Source organism: Daldinia decipiens (genome assembly GCF_022478715.1).
Source record: "Daldinia decipiens strain CBS 113046 unplaced genomic scaffold F4813scaffold_48, whole genome shotgun sequence".
Classification (NCBI taxonomy): domain Eukaryota; kingdom Fungi; phylum Ascomycota; class Sordariomycetes; order Xylariales; family Hypoxylaceae; genus Daldinia; species Daldinia decipiens.
Genome location: NW_026054591.1, coordinates 168021 through 185015, shown reverse-complemented (window position 1 = coordinate 185015; position 16995 = coordinate 168021). Strand labels below are relative to the sequence as shown.

At 46.3% G+C, this 16995-nt stretch overlaps 4 protein-coding genes across 4 annotated transcripts; 3 read left to right on the top strand and 1 right to left on the bottom strand.

Annotated features, from left to right (window-relative positions):
• The first annotated feature begins 537 nt into the window (after positions 1 to 537).
• F4813DRAFT_374815 (uncharacterized protein) lies at positions 538 to 5278 on the top strand. Its single transcript, XM_049244961.1, has 3 exons — positions 538 to 1279; positions 1349 to 2050; positions 2111 to 5278. Exons 1-3 carry the CDS (start codon positions 1089 to 1091, stop codon positions 4629 to 4631), a joined length of 3414 nt encoding a protein of 1137 aa, XP_049095394.1. The 5' UTR covers positions 538 to 1088; the 3' UTR covers positions 4632 to 5278.
• A 246-nt stretch (positions 5279 to 5524) lies between these two features.
• Positions 5525 to 7662, bottom strand: F4813DRAFT_374808 (MFS general substrate transporter). The gene is made up of 3 exons (XM_049244960.1): positions 7148 to 7662; positions 6793 to 7089; positions 5525 to 6628 (listed from the first exon to the last, which is right to left on the bottom strand). Exons 1-3 carry the CDS (start codon positions 7454 to 7456, stop codon positions 5708 to 5710), a joined length of 1527 nt encoding a protein of 508 aa, XP_049095393.1. The 5' UTR covers positions 7457 to 7662; the 3' UTR covers positions 5525 to 5707.
• Positions 7663 to 10217: 2555 nt separating this feature from the next.
• F4813DRAFT_383311 (uncharacterized protein) lies at positions 10218 to 11581 on the top strand (the record flags this gene model as incomplete). The annotated part of the gene is made up of 4 exons (XM_049245925.1): positions 10218 to 10409; positions 10479 to 10583; positions 10663 to 11039; positions 11092 to 11581. 4 exons carry the CDS (start codon positions 10218 to 10220, stop codon positions 11579 to 11581), a joined length of 1164 nt encoding a protein of 387 aa, XP_049095392.1.
• Positions 11582 to 14558: 2977 nt separating this feature from the next.
• On the top strand, positions 14559 to 15801 carry F4813DRAFT_257269 (uncharacterized protein). The gene is made up of 2 exons (XM_049240215.1): positions 14559 to 15567; positions 15673 to 15801. The coding sequence occupies exon 1, from the start codon at positions 14854 to 14856 to the stop codon at positions 15550 to 15552; it is 699 nt and encodes a 232-aa protein (XP_049095391.1). The 5' UTR covers positions 14559 to 14853; the 3' UTR covers positions 15553 to 15567; positions 15673 to 15801.
• The last annotated feature ends 1194 nt before the right edge of the window (positions 15802 to 16995 follow it).

The following is a 16995-nucleotide window of genomic DNA, read 5'->3' as shown; positions in this document are numbered from 1 at the left end:
TGGAAGCGTAGCTTGCATTCCGATATCTTACTTTCTTAAAGTCTTTAAAGACCCGATCAACCATCATCATCTTTTCCAACTGTCAGATTATGTTAGTTACCACTTATACCATGTAGATTTAGGTATACTTATTAACATATATGTGTATTGATATAAGTACGACCGTCCAATTCTCCAATCTTCAATCCCAAATATGACCCCTCGTGTTTATCTGTGAGGTTATGTACGAAGTACCTGTTCTCACGTGAAATGTCTAACAAACCGTACCAGCTACTATTAGCGTACCTACTATATGTAGGTAGGTACTGCAGGTTGCATTCTATTTCGTCATAGCTCCTGTGGGTTCATCAGCTACATTAGGTACATATTGACATAGGTTGGTGCGGATTAAATAGGTACCTAAATACGTATCATAGGTATGTACCTAATTACCTAATGTACATCCTAATGTATCTAACTGTCCTTGAATTCTTCTATTTGTTCATTATACATTCGTGTATCCATATAATAAACCTGACCTTTAATTATCCCCTTGTCTTTTTTTTTTTTTTTTTTGGTGAGGGAAGAAGAAGAAGAAGAAGAAGACAGATAACAAAAACGGTATCGATTTCTCGAACCTTCACAAACCCCTGCGTCATCCCTGATAATCCCTGATCATCTCTTTTTGTTACAGCAAGTCAAAACGCCAGCCTTAGCTTCGCGGCCGTCACACGCCACCATCAAAGCTTCTAAAACTTGTGTATCCACTTTCTCCCGCTCTCTTCTACTCTGCTATCCCACAGAATCTTGCATGTTTTTTTTTCTCACTCTCTCTTGTCCTAGACTTCCTAAGTAGTCAACCCTCGAATCGGCCACATAAACTTATGTACACACCTTCGAATCTCAAGTCGCGGACTCGATGCTGACCTAGAATTAAAGAGCAATCAATATATTCCGTACTATCCTATCCTGGTCGGTTTCATACGACTTATCATCGCATCTCGGGGATGTTCCCATCCGCAGCACTGATATCCATATAAAATTACCAACTTTACCTTGATGCGAATAATATTAGTTATTGATCGAGCTCACCGCTAGGTGCCTTTACTATGGCCGGTTCAACAAACACCAGATCTAAGTCAAGCACAAATGTGTCTCTCAAGGAGCCCAAAGGTGTCAAAAGTGTAAATGGGGTCAATGGGATTAACGGTTTAAATGGACATACAGCAACTCCCAAGCGGAGAAATACCAAACAGAAGAAGCGGAGCTTCTTTGCGTGGAGCTTTAACATTATCGCAAGGTAAGATAAAGATTTTGTAGAATGCTTCCCTCGTGTAAGAACAGGATACTAATTCGCTTTTCATCATAGGCTATTAACGTGGTATTCCATCTTTACCCTTTTTTTCCGGTGTCCCTCTACTCTCGACGCCTGTGACGACACAACGCCCAAGATATGTAAACCCTACTTCCAGATCAAATCAGCCGTAACGCCGCACATCACACCCTATTACGATGCTTATGCTGCACCTTACGTCGATGTTGCCAAGCCATACTACGATACAGTCGACCGCATTGTCATCACTCCTGCCCGCACGTATGCAGTCAAATATGGTGGCCCACGAGTTTCCCAGGCCCGAGCTTTTGGTCAGGTCAAGTGGGAGAAAAATGTGCAACCTAAGCTAAGCGAGTATCAAGCTATAGCAAAAACCCAGTACGATCAAACAGTGGCGCCCCATGTGGAGAGTATCTCTGCTATAATATCTCCTTATTATGACATTGCACAAGTCAATGCTCTACAGACCTACCACGAATTCGTGCTCCCAGCGTGTGTATTCATGCAGCCTTACGCCGCACAAGGTTATGACGCTGCCTATTCGTTTACGACTGACACTGCAGTTCCCTCGACTATCTGGGCCTGGAATAAGACTTACACTTTCCTGGACACTACAATCTGGCCTCATCTACGAGATGTCTACGTCATGAAGGTTGAGCCGCAGCTCGTACGTATTGGCGAGCGACTAGGAAGGTACAATGAGAGAAAGGCCAAGTTGGTGACCGAAGAAGCTAGCTCGTAAGTTCATACCACTTCATGAAGTGTTCCTTTCTCGTATATTTACTGATGATTGAATAGTTCAATCTCACCCAAATCCACTTTTACAAAGCCGGTAGCTTCTTCCATCTCTTCGTCCGCTGCTTCGGCTGCCAAGACCATTGTCGAACCTGAACACTCGAGCGAAGCAGAATCCTTTGGAGGCCAAGGAGCACCGGAAGTCAAAATTAAGCAGAACAAATCGCCCACGTCGGAGGAAACGCGGGAGCTAGCCGCGAAGATCGCCGCCGAGGATCTCGAGTTATGGGAAGGCAAGTTTACCACAGCTGCACAGGAGGGTGCCGCTGAAATTGAAGAGCGCGTGGATGAGATCTCGGCCCGCATGATCGAAAGGCATGCCAATGGTATGGGTAGGTCTCTAGTGAAGCAACTCGAGGAAACCGCCAGCACCGAGCTACAGAACCTCAAAAAATCCATTGTATCCATCTTGGAAAAACATGGCAATGAGAATGAAAAAAGAGACGAAGCCCTCGCTGCTGCTGTCCGGGCTGCTGGTCTCGAGATTAAGAACAAAGCCCAAGATATTCGTGCCTGGCGTCAGACATACGATCAAGAGACAGAAATCGCGGTTACTAAGGCAGCTCAAGAGCACTACAGCATCCTTCAGAAAACTCGCGATCTTGCACTTCAGAAGATCGGCATGAAATGGGCATGGATGGACGGCATCACCTACAAGGATTGGAGGAAGTATCACGAGCTAAAGGCACGTTTCGACGAGTGGACGGATGACTTCAAGCGCTTGATTACAACGCACCCTGGCCTTGTATTAGCGCAATCAACCGGGGCCGAAATCGAGGACGAGGGTATGAGCATTGCGCAAGCTGCTGCTGAAGAGTTGAGTCGATTAAAGCAGGTTGCTACGTGGAAGGCCATAGCTGGCGATGCTAGCGATAACTTCGATAGCGAAATGGCTGAGTTGGCAGCAATCTCTGTTGCCCAGAAGGCCGTGCAAAGCGCAACGTCAGCAGTTCCTCTCGCTGGTGAAGAGATCAAGAACGAACAAGCGAACCCTAACAGCGCTGAGACCGTCATAATATCACTTTCCCAAACAGATGCGGAAGACCCTAATACTTCTTCGCTCGCTCCAACGGAGAGCCTCGCGTCCGAACAGACTGAGAACGCCACTGGTTCTGTCGAGCCGCTCCCATCATCTGATCCAATTGATGGACCAGAGCAAGTTCAGGAAACGATCGTCGAATTACCCGATGAACCAGCCGCGCCCGTTCAGCCAACTACTACTACTACTACTACTACTACCATTAAACCTGCCCTCTTCGGCGCCGCAGCTCAGTCGGTACCTTCGCGACAACCTATTCTAGACGATGACATTGTTTCGTCCGCGTCTAGCGCTGCGTCAGTTATTAAATCAGATATCCCCGCTAGCATCACATCGGCCGCGCAATCAGCATATACTGCCGCCGTCGCGGGAGCTGCGGATCATTATTTACGTGCTATGTCGGCCGTATCCGCGCAGATCCGCGGAGAGCCAAAACCTATCCACCAAGCGATGTTCAGTTCTGTTTCGAGCGCATATCTGGGTGCAATTGCCACGGCCAACTCGAGACTCAACGTTGCGATGACAGCCGCATCAGAAGGCATCTATGGCACTCCCACTACACAATGGATTCCTGGCATTCCAACCGTGCCATCTGTCGATTGGGAAAGAGTCCAGTCCATCGCACAACACAATTTTGATGACTCGTTGAAATGGGCTTCGGAGCAGTATGAATCTGCAAAGGTAGTCATCGGCGCTTCTGAACCAACACCCAGCACGTACCTCGAGGAGGCAGAACGGAAAGCTGAGAAGCTTCTCAACCAGGCTAAGCACAATTATTATGCAGGCATAGGTCTGGCACACGCACGTTATTCCGAATTCCTTTCTGCTGCGTCTACAGCCGTGAGCTCCTTAACGGCTACGCCTACCCCAACCAATATCCAGGAGTCTGCCTCGTCCGTCGCATCAGTAGCCGGTGAATCGGTTGCTTCTGCAGTCTCAGTTGCTAGCGAGAACGCCGAGTCCATAGCGTTGTCTGTCGGCGGCTTAGCATCCGATGCAAGCGACTATATAGGGGAGAACTGGGATGCGCTTGTCAGTCGTGTCAGCTCCCAGGTCTACAGCGCTCCTACGCCTACTCCGTGGTATGAAAATCTACAAGTTGCAGCCGGTGACTTTGCTTCCGCTGCGGGTGACTACGCAGCATCGGCTACGGACGCGGCAGCGCATCAAGTTTCAACTGTCACGGTATTAGCAGAAGACTACGCTTCTTCGGCTAATATCGCTGCAGCATCCCAGTACTCGGTCGTCAGCTCTCTCGTTTCCGAACTCGTCGTTGGTAAAGAGCCACCTTTCACCGAGTCGGTATATTCGCGCCTCATAGGAGCATATTCAACTGGTGTCGCTTCAGTATCAAGTCTCGCTAGTGTCGCATCCGCGACTGCAGTCAGCGCCGCCAGCGAAGCTAGTGATACGGCTAGGTCCGTCGCTGGGGCTGCCGCCGGGAAGGTAGGGGATACAGTTCAGCACATCAGAGACGAGCTATAGAAGCTCGCGTCGGTATTTTTTTTAAAAAAAAAGAAGAAAGGAAAAAAAAGAGATCATTACTTATCTACGACTTGTCCATAAGAGAAATGCTATAGTGGTCTTTGGTTGGTTTATTTCTTCCCGCTCTTTCGGAACATGACATATACCCAGAGCATGTGGACGTGTTGACATTTTCCCTCCCATCTATATTATATTTCCATTTTTTTTCGATGATGCATTAGCGAAAAGAGATGAGGTACCCTATGCTATTCACTTGTTATCGGTAGCGAACGTGGAGACTAGGGCGACCTAGACGAATTTGCAGGCGGATCTATCAGGCTAGCAGTTTGGTGGGGTTAATTTACGAGTACCCCTATGGCTAGGGATGACGATTGGAATGACATATTCACGAAAACGACGTTGGCGAAAACCCTTAGGAGCAAACTGGGTTCGAGCAACGCATTGGGGCAGGCCTGCGTAGGGGTGGGTGAGTGTATTTGGGATGTATCAATTACGTGTATGACAACTGGCTAGGGAGAAGTATTAGATATTCAAGGTGCTAAAATTATACCATCACAAGCCAATGAGTTGCATATATTTTCAATGTTGACCTCGAAGCTGTGTGTTGCATTCAGACCAAGCTTAGGTAGGTACTTATTCAAGTTACCACCAACCCAATTGTCTACATGTCTAACACAGGCGGCATATCTACCAAGATATTGTGCGCTCGATATTAGCTCGCAAGTCTTTATATTGCAATAACTATGCCATGTGAGTATACACTATATTACTCTCCTATTTCGGTATGCCTCTATTGGTTTAAAATCTACCCCAGTTCCGACACTACTCAGACAAGACACATAATTTTGCAATGACATAAAGCTACTTACTGCATTCATCATCATGAGTCTTCGTATGGCGAGAGCCCTATCCTCTATCATATTCAATAGTTACCCTTGTCTGTATGGAGACTATTTTAATGTCTGATGTCATTGAGAATACCTAACAGGTTAGTTTTCCAAGCGTGCTACAAGCACACACCTGTCCCAAAGCCGCAACAAATAAACTAGTAAGTAACAAAACAGGCCAATCTCCCCTCATAACGTAAATCGAAATGATGGATGGTAATCACCCATGTTATCGACTTCCTCCTTGGGACCGCTTAACCGCGAATCTCTCCTACCGGCGTCCCGCCTCCTATTCTCGATGAGCATTCCTACGAAAAACAGGGTCGCCGAAAGAGCACCTAACCATGTGATAGCTAGGGCAGTGCCGTAACCGGTCAGGTAACGCGGAGCCTCCTCCTGGCGGAATATGAGGGCTGCTACGATACCTGCGATATTGCCGAGAGAAACTTGGATAGCGGAGGCGAAGGAGCGCTTCCAATGACCCGCCATGTTATTGGCGAGCCAGGCGAGCGCAATTGGCGCAGATACAAAGCCGCCGAGCGATACAAGAAATACGGCGCCGTATTTGGCACCGCTCGATAGACCATCGTGGCGCAACAGCATAGCGTACCCGACTGTCTCGATGGTGCAGCCCAGAATAACAAAGCCGTAACGGTGCTTAAATCGATCGGACAAGTATGCTACGGATACCATGCCTATTGCGGAGACGACATACACGGGGATAGTGTGAATTTGAGCAGCTTGTGCTTCCCAGCCAAACTCGCGCAGAATAGTCGGCATGAAGAACGTAGTAGCGTAACCCGTAACGCCGATACCCATGTACATTATAGCGCCAGCCCAAATCTTCCAGTCGGACAAGATGCGTCGATACGCGTATGCATTGAGCGTGTCCATGCGAGCCACCGTGTTGGCGCCATCGTCAGCTAGTCGAAGTTCCAGTTGGTGCTTTTCTTCCGGAGTAAGGAAGTGGCACTGCTCTGGCCAATCGACGATGAGGAGGACGGATATAATGGCTATGACAGCTGTGGCCGCCCCTTCAATGATGAAGATCCATCTCCAGCCCGCAATGCCGTTATGGCCATCGAGATTCGCAATCGCATATGCAAGCAGCTATATTCGTGATTAGCTATATATATATATATTTGTTAGTGACTACCGACCTTTTTGCCGAAGTCATCTTTGCCTACTGGGTCGATACAGACTTGCACAGGCTAATACAAAGAGAAGGACAGACATAACGATAAGTACGCCGATGAAAGAGAAAGATTACTTACTCCTCCAAAAGCACCGCCAACAACAGTGGAGCAGAAGAAGAAACTTATGCGTGTCTGAAACTCGTGGCGCTTGTAATACATGGAAGTGAGATAGACGATAGCAGGCATAACACCAGCCTCGAACGTTCCGAGAAAGAAGCGCAATACCACAAGCCCCTCGTACGTTGAGACGAACCCCATGCACATGTTGACGATGGCCCAACTCAGCATAAGAAACGGGATGTAGTAGTGAGGCCTGAGTTTCCTGAGCACCATGTTGCTAGGAACCTCGAGCAAGATGTAAGGGATGAAGTATACCTGCAATAGGTCAGTAAGATTGAAGCGTAAAGCAACACACTTACAAAGTATGGCTTACAAAGAGGGCAATGTTGAACTTATTACCGTATAGGTCTAGCTCCTCAGTCATTCCTTGGATGCGGGCGTTACTGATGTTGATGCGATCGAGGAAAGACATCATGTAGATGACAAACAGGATAGGCCAGACGTGAAAATCTATCTTACGGAGTAAACGGCGTTCCGCATGAGCGTCGATCATGCCCGGAGGAATTCCGGCCACTTCGGCATCGGCGCTATGCGGCGCACGCTTCTGGTTGGCCATGATGGTGGTGATGCGAACAAGTTTGGCTTTGTTGGTAAGCTCCTCTTCCGATGCGCTAGGAGGCATATCCGAAAGTTTACTGGAAGCCGGAGTGAATTGGGACTAGAATTAGATTTTCGAAGGAAAGATCATCGACACGTCTGGGTAGGGTTACTACTGCAAGGAAGCAGGTGTAGGAGAAAAGGAAAGACAAATAGTGACACATGTGAAGATCATAACAGGTGATCATCAACCGAAAGTGTGAAGAGCGAAGAGCAACAGCCAGATATGACAGCTGATAAAAGAAACTAATAAATAGGTACCTACGTAAATAAAGATAAATAAAATATTATTCCCACTAGTCTTTCCATGCAGAAGAAATTCGAACTCGCCGCCTTATCGCAGAATCGTGTGGTCGGCGACCAATGATTTCTTTTTCGACGTTGTTTCTAGGAGGCAGCTTAGGTTACAAAGCTATTAGTTACATGCCTACGTATCTACCTATCTTACATCAAATATATTCATATCAGCTCGGGCAGATTACGCATTCACGGTAAATCATGTAGGCAGATCTCATTTAGTTCGTTCTTCTCGCCTCTCGGCGGCTTTTCTTAGAGATTCAGACAGCAAGACATTTCGTCTCATGGTAACCACCTGTTTCTAGACATTGCCGCGACACAAGAACGACCGCGCCCCCGGCAATTGGCTTTGGCGTTAATGGATATTACTCACCACTGCCAAGGCTCGGAATGTTGAAAAGTCTAGCTCTCTGGTAACAGTCTTGTAAAGCTATGGCAGCCCTTTGAAATAACTACCTAGGTGCCCAGACAGATACCTAGATTACCGTAGGTACCTAATCCATCTTCCCAATCCTGGAATCCGGGGGCACTATCGGCAAGACGTAAATACCCATTGATGGGTGAAACGTTGATAGACTTATTCCAGAATTATCAACCTGTAGCCTACACGTGGGGGGAACATATGCATAATAGCAAGCGGAAATACATATAATTCGGCGCGGGGTGACAATGCATATACATGTGACTTGGTAGATGTATTACATGTATGTTAGGCATGTAGGTAGGTAGGTAGGTAGGTAGTCTGCATGGTTTGAGAGGAGATAGCTGTCGTGATACGACATACCATAAACACAAAGCAATACATTAGATTTGTGATCTTGCTGATGCAGTATCGTACTAAGAGTTAATGGAATCTTGCGTACCTAATGTACATGTGCATGTGCCTATACAGAATTATCTGGGGTAGCAGTTCATCATCCCTTTTTTACCTCTCCTTTTTGGGGGAAAAAAGGATTTTTTGAAATGAATTAAAATTTAATCATATCTTATACTAACCACTGCGGAATAACAGGCACATTGCCACCATTGATTGCTTGAGAACATTATGTTATACTCTAACAGGTATTCATCGAAATATGAAAGCGACTTCATCTGTCAAACTGGCCATAGGTAACTAACAAACATGCCCGACCTTACTTCATTGCCCCGACAGATTGGATTTGGCCTACAGGAAGCGCAATAGAGAAGTAAAAGCAGGGAACGTCCAGGGCATCTCAGACATGAGTCGACCTGGCGATAATATGGGTGAAACCGTCGCCTGCGCTTGCGAGCTTTTGTCTCACCTTGCCGGCCTTGTCTTACCAATAGCCGCACCTGACAATTCGCCACACAGTAAACTATTAACGACAATAGTTGCGAATTTGCCCTTGCTATCCGGAATTGCCCCAATCTGAGATCTGGTGTGCCTGTTACGTCTCCTCGGTTGTGCTCAGTAATCACGGAGCAATGTAGCAAAGCAAGTGGGCAGCCGAGATGGCTGTATACGCAAACGTGATAGATGGCGCACGCGACGTGGCTATTATTCGGGTTAGCAAAATAGATATAGATATATAATAGTTTAGGTATATAATTTAGTCACGACAGCATAACTCTCAAAGTTTGTCTGTTCTTAGTTCGCCTTGAAGTCGGTTAACAACACCCGGATGTATTACATACGAAATGACTAGTGGTGCTATGTTCCACCGTCTTGTTGTGCTTGTCTTAGGTGAAGAGACAGGTAATTACATACCTAAGGTACCTTACGTTGTAGTTAGGGGACATGTAATTGAAGGGAGGAAATGATTTGGCGTCTTCCAATATTCTCCAAAGTTTAGCTACCTACCTAGGTATGTCAATGTGGCTGTTACCTCACTTTCTGTCTCATCTGAGATCTTCACTGTGGCTGCTAGTCTTGAACGCATCCTTACCCATGGCGCAGGAATCTCAGGGGCAAGTGATTGTAGCTGCTTAATATCTATCACAGTAAAGTCTATTGCTAAATTCGATTTCTATTTTCTATGGGGTACACCTCTCCCAGGGAAGGAACTATATACGATGCGTATAGTGACGTAGCACCAACCAGTATGCCAGAGTGTACGCACATGCACTTTCCTTAACTGTATCGTGAGTGTACCAAGGTACTCAATTAATCTAAGACTTCTAGTTTGATGGTTGCTCTTACAGTTTGGGATATGCTACTCTGGAAGGAATAGTCGCCCGTCATCAGATATAGCAGTCGGCATCGCACCATCACATCAACTTCCTGGAAACTCACAAAAACACTCAACCACCACCGAGTTCGCAATTTAGAACTGTATACATTGGTCGTCGATATCCCACTTCAGACTATCTATACTATAATCCCATCCAATCTCCTGGGCCCGCACTTCGAAATAGAGGTACTCTACTCTATTGTGTTGTCTACAGCTTATCATGCAATCCAGACCCTGAGGGACTACAAGGGCACTGTCGTCATAACGAGTTTAGCCACTTGGTTATATTCTGTCAAGATGTCTAATTTCCCAAGAGGCAACCTGTCCCCTGATGATCCTGGTTACTATGATACCAACTCCGAGATGATATACGTTCCTGTCGGGGTTTTCCTGGCTATCTGCCCCATCATTGTCGGCACCAGAATATGGTCGAGGCTGGGAAACGGAGGACATCTTGGCGCTGATGACTGGACTATTCTGGTATCACTTGTAAGTCAAGGTCTTAAGGCGTACGCGAAGACCGGTGATGAACCACACGTGCTGACGACTTTACCCAAGGGATTCGCTCTGGCTTCAAGCGGAATCATGCTTGCAGCTTGCCATTACGGTTACGGAAGACATATGTATAGTTTGTCTGGTACTGACAAATACCAAGCCTTCAAGGTGTGTTCTCGGATACTTGTGATCTACTCCTTATACTTGTGTGGTCCAATATCACTAATGGGATACCCCCGGGACGTAGTACTTCTACCTCTGCCAGGTGACTTACAAAACCTGTATCAACCTAACAAAGGCGTCAATCCTTCTGCTTTACCTGAGAATCTTCAGCAATACCAAGTGGTTTAGGTGTGCGTGCCGCTTCATGCTACTCATTGTGGTCATGTATTGCATCGCATCGGTTACGGCGACGATATTCCAATGCACCCCGATTACCAAGGCATTCGATAAGTCCATGAAGGGTTCCTGCATAGATAATGGAAAATTTTGGTACGCCAACTCTGGTTTCTCAATCGCGACCGATATCATCATCCTCACTCTCCCTATGACTCTTGTCTACGCATTGCAGATACCTAGAGTCCAAAAGGCTGCCCTGATGATCGTCTTTGCTCTCGGTGTATTGTAAGTAGCCTGTGGCACATCTTCATGTCAATTAACTAACGCTAGACAACAGCGTGGTTATCACTTCTTGTCTAAGAGTCACCACCATAGATATGCAAGCAAGGACACCAGACCCAACTTACGACATTGCCTCTACCATGTGGACCATCATTGAGATGAACGTAGCGCTCGTATGTGCTTGTCTTCCGCAGATCCGCCCCCTAATTATCAAGTGGTTCCCAAAACTGATGCCTACTTACTACTCCAATTCTCGCGAGAATTCGGACAAAGGCGCAGCTTACACTAGCAGTGGCTTGCCAAAGTCCTATCCGAGTAGCAGCGGGAGTCACTCCAAGTCGGAAGAGGGTAAATGGGCGCGCATCAACAACGGTAAAGTTGGATACGAGGGCGCCAACCTATCCAATTTTCGTAGGGCCGATTCCAGCTCAGAAGAGTATACGCTACACGAGGAAAAGGGACTTCAGATACAAAAGACTGTACAGTACACCGTCGAGTACTCTCCGGATGGTAACCGCGACCCGTATGTTGGATCGATGATATGAAGTTTAGAGGGAAAATACGCTACGCGGCTCAATATTACGGAAAGCTGCCCGAGAGAGAGACGATCGCGTTTCGTACGATTTGGGGGAACTTAGACAGTACCGATAGTTATATCATCTTCCTTTCAGATGCGCTAGCTTCGGTCACTGTTTAGCCTTTAGATCGCCCAAAGTGCCTGTAACTAGCTTATTTTCAAGAAGCTACAGAGAATACTAATGTTTCCACCATGCGAATAGAACTTGGAAGATACCTAGATAGCAACTAATCAAGCAAAGCCGCAAAGATTATGAATAACTTATTTTTTTTTTAAAAAAAAATATGTACGTTGGTTTGAATTACGAATATTACGTAGGTATCATCGGATCTCACCGATTCTTATTCGCACAGTCATAGTAAGATCTCCACCAGTTTAATATGATTAGAAACCAACATATTTTTGCAATAGGCCTGATCGATGGTATTCATCATGTATCACGGGATTAAGAGGTCATCAAGGGTGTCGATATATAAAAAAAACACTTTATAATTCATGTTACAACAACGATGGAAATAGTTGCTGACGGATTCGCTTTATTTGGAAATGTTTTCAGGATATGCTCCGCCCGGAGTGCTTCTACTGTTCTCACACTGCCCCCGAGGTACACCATAAGGATTCGGATTTAGCCGTAGCGGACCACTTAGATTAAGGCGACGGTCGACTGTTGATCGCACTTACGAGCAAATAATCTCAACGGTTTTCCTATCCGACAGAAGGACCGAGATCAACCGTAGTACAACACGGCGCCATTCACCCTCAGCTAACATGAGCTTGATTGCAGAATTTGAGGTTTCGGTTGAATTGGCCAAGTTGATAAGAAATCAGCTTATTGTTTGAGCCCATCAGCGCGAGAATTGAAGCTGCGATCTGTGTCAGCGCGGCTTGATTTCGCCGAGTTAAATCGGGACGTACTAAGCGCGATGACTCTGAAGATAGCGACAACATGAATCTTCCCAGGAGGCCTAAAATCATTACGAATGCGACTACGAGATGGCGCACGCGACTTGGTTTTGACGTCGATAACCGCCAATGAGGTAAATGAGAGGAATTAGGAGGTAAGTTGTGTGAAGAAAAAGAAGCGACCGGAAAATAAGAAGATAAGAGGTCGTTCGACTAAGACGGCGGTCCCCACGATACCCCCACCGAAATAGGTAAATGGGGAGTGCATCACAGAAGCGCTTGGCGCTAGAACCAATGAAATGCGCCAATAGTGAAGAAGGTCGAAGACGATATTCGAAGATTGTCCAATCATGGAACGATCCGAGCACCTGTAGCGATTTGGCTAATGAAAATGAGATTGAGGCTGATGGGACTTGTGCTGAGGCTAACCCACGGACAAGGTAACAATACGAAGGAACCCCATAAACGGTTAAACGGTTATGGATTGGCCTCGTCTATTGGCGTATAACCAGTCCAGATTGGCCCTAGAACGATGATCTAAGCGCGAGGCCTCATTCAGTTGGCACCAGCTTTGCTCTACCTAGGTAGCTTGCGCCGCCGACTAAATCCAAAAGAAGAAGAAAAGGGCTTTTATTTTCGCCGAGTAAACAATACTAATATAAGTCCGGTACGGGAACGGGGGAACGAGAAAATACAAAAATACGAATTACCTCGTGACGTCAATTTATTTTCCTTTCTATTCTTTTACCTAATTCCTAACAGTTCGTTCTCAAGGTTGCAAGGTTCAATGCAAGGGGTGAGAAGATGATGCTATTGTAAGAATCCCCAAGCGACGGGCTTCAAGACCCGACCCAAGCTACCAGGACACAGACCCAGGGTTAAGGATTATAAAGTTCTTAGACGATTATGTACGATTCAGGTCTGCTAGGGTTTATGCAGGCTATACGGGGAATAGTCTCGTTCCCCGGTCTGTTTAGTTGGTGATCTTGCGACAGGGTTCTGCACGGTTCACGGGACTTGTTCGAGTCTGGATCTTCGGCCTCGTTGCGCTCCCGCCACGTAGCCGCATATATCCCCTTGTCCTACTATCTGAGCAGAACGCCGGCCGAGAGCAACTACTCGTCAAAACCGACCAGCCCAAATTTAGACACGAAATGGTTGAGTCCTAGTCATATGCATACCCGTTACGAGCTTCAATTTGAAACTTCAACAGTCGACGAGTCGGATGCCCATCAAGCCCGTCTATCAAATACCCAGAACCCGGGATAACCCCAAAGTAGAACCGAATCTCCATGGGTTCCATAGCAAGTCAGTACCCTATCCACTCTACATAACCTCGTGTTGGCATATCTTGACCTTGCTATGTAGTATCAACGTGTCCACGCTAGAATCCCGCTCGGCGCGTGTACGGTGAAGCAACTCCCGACCTGAGCTTTTACTCTATCGCGAACTTCGGGGGGAGGGGAGGGGGGGCTCGATGATGTCAAGCCCTAGCCAAGGGCACTTACGTATCGAGAATTCACGGGTGGTGCTAGTATATCAGCATAACGACCAAGATGATTAAGACAAAAAGTAAACGTCCGAGATGTATTACCAGGTTGCTGGGTCAGCCTTACTATGGCTTGCATGCTGCACGGTAAGCAGCTTCCCGATCATTATCAGCCTCATTCAGGGCCGCGTTCAAAGACGTCACGGTCGAATTTGCGTCAGCTTACCTTTAAAGGAAGCCAGCTACCGAAGAAGCTGAAACGTGGGTGAAGATATGAGCAACTCCCTAGCGGAATCTATGGCGATCGGGAGATCTTGGATGCCTGTCCCGGAGAATACATATACCAACCTTGCAATAGCCTATTCGCGGTATGGGTATCTATCTTTCCCCTGACTAGCCCTTCCCGTGTGCCCCTCTCCCTCTCGTGAACTTATCAACCTCGTCGCTGTCCATAGGAGCTTCCCCATTCGTCACAGGTGTGCTTTCGATTACCGCGGGTCAGCAGTGACTCTTGATACATTGCCATCTGATTCACATTATGGCGTGTGAATCATTCCCGTGAGGAATGCTACGAACTAGAAAATTGTACTCGCTACGAAGAAGCAGGTACCAGGCACTAGGCATCAGTTCGCCTATCTCCCGGCAATGGTCGTTCAGCATGGGATGATCGATCTCCTATATCTATCACCGGACTCTACGCCATCGATAATCAAGTTGAAAGTCCCCATTCTATATCATCTAGGACAGTCCTCTCTAAGCCTCCCTTCATATAGTCTCGTTCGGCAGAGCTCCTCTCTACTTAATCATATAATAGCCATAATATCCCGTGCCGCTAACCGTTCGACGCCATGCCCCAATTCATATTTGTCGAGCTTCCTAGCTTCCGCATCAAGAACGCCAGTGGACATGCAGTACGCCTGAACTATGCACAGCTTGGGTTGGTAGGTGCTCTGTACCAATTTGTGCGCAGCGGCCTCCGCACTAGCGACCAGGTCGACTTGTCGGCATCCTTACTCTTTGCGGACGGAGAAGCAGATCTTTGGACGGCGATGGCGGGAACGGGGGACGGCGGACACCATCCGCACGCCGAGGAAAACATGCTACTATCGTACTTTCAAGCATTTGACTCGCCGGGGTCATATCCAATTGTCGACGCTATGCTTTTAAGGCGTGGCGAGCCTTGCAGCAACTGCGCCGGATATTTTACCCTAGGGGGCAAGCATCTACGGCCGATCGACGGAACACCGACATTCCGGGCCAAGTTCACGGCCCGATCCGACCGCTCCTATACCCCGGTATTTCATCTGGCACGTGAACTCGACGCTGCTCAACGGACTACCCTATGGGCCCAGCTAGCGCGGATGCGGACGGACGAGCCCGGAGTTATCGTCGCCTCTAGCGTTGACGTCCCGGTCGGTCAGGCTTATTATCTGCTCCACGACTCCCCTTGGTACGCTATCAATGGCCAAGAGAGCATGACAGACGCGCAGATTGCAGAAGCGATTGCTAGACAGGGGGTCCTCCCGACTTACTGGATTGGGAGGTGAACGGTATAATACGAAGTAAGTACCTACCTACATACCTGGCATTTAGCCCGGAAAACAACATAGTTGAAATAAGAGCCCCTTACTCCGTAGCGCGTCAATACTAACTATGATTTATCATAGAATCCGATATGATTGAAACCATAAGACTCTAAAGTAAGAGTGTATTGTTATTGTACAACACGAGATGGGCCGGTCCCATCGTCAAACGTCATATCAAAGTCTGTCGGCTCGATAATGGGGCGTTCATTGGTTTCATCACATTTATATCAACATAATATCACTTTTGCCTATAATTTAATTTCAGAGCATGATTACCGGGTAGACAAAATTTCGTTTCCAAAATGCATCATAAGGTAGCAGGTATTTATTTAAATATATAAATTTGTTTGTCTTATGTGCTCGTTTTCGTTGCCGGATGTTTCGTTATGGGCTGAGGAACGAGAATATCAAATAGTAAAAGAAAAAGTTACTAAGTGCTTTCCTGATACACATTCTCGTAGCCATTATACTTGTATAGTGTTGAGAGGTATCAATAATTTCAGAACGCGAAGTAGAATATGCTAGGTACCAAAGGCATGCTTATCACTAGGTAGACTCAGTATTATCAGTGCCTTGTCATTATAAATAGCATAAGTGATTCTCTCAGAAATAAGTACAGCTCTATAATTCAGCCTCAAACTTAGCTGCATCTGAAAAGAACGAGGTCAGAAATACAACCTGAGGAATTCCAAGACAGTAGATGGTGTCACGAGGTAGAACTAAACAGTAGGGAAATAACAAAGTTGTTGCGCGAGGAACTCTAATCTATCTACGGGAGCCTGTGTCTATACATACTGAACATGTCCTTTGTTCTAGATGTCTCATCTAGAATTCTGACAGATGGTGAGATAGTTCAACAAACATAACTCTTATAGCATGGAAACGGGAAGATGCTATAGTCAGTGCTGATAAAATGGTTCTCACTTTTTATATTTCAATATAAATATGCTTATTTGCTTCTGATCCAACGAGGTTAGATGTTTGATCGAGGCGTATGGTATACATCCTGAGTCATTTTCGTGAAAACATGCCTAAAACAATGATATTAGCTAACTTTCCATCAGCCATTCTATGCATGCACTTCCAATAACAGGTACTAAGGTAGTTTAGAGCTGGATCAAAATGAAAATTTCAATATGATGTGACCTATATATAGTGTACGAATATATGATCAATTATGGTCCGTTGTTAGGAATGACTACCTGGCAGCCTGGTCTACGTTAAAACAAGACAACTCAGTTTATTAACAGAGGTAAGCAGCCTTTTTTTTTTTTTTTTTGGGGGGGGGGGGGGGGGGGGGGGGGGGTTTCGTAAAAAAAAAAAAAAAAAAAAAAAAAAAAAAAAAAAAAAAAGTGTTGGGAGATTTTTAATAAAAACAAAAAAAAAATGACCAAAAAATATAAT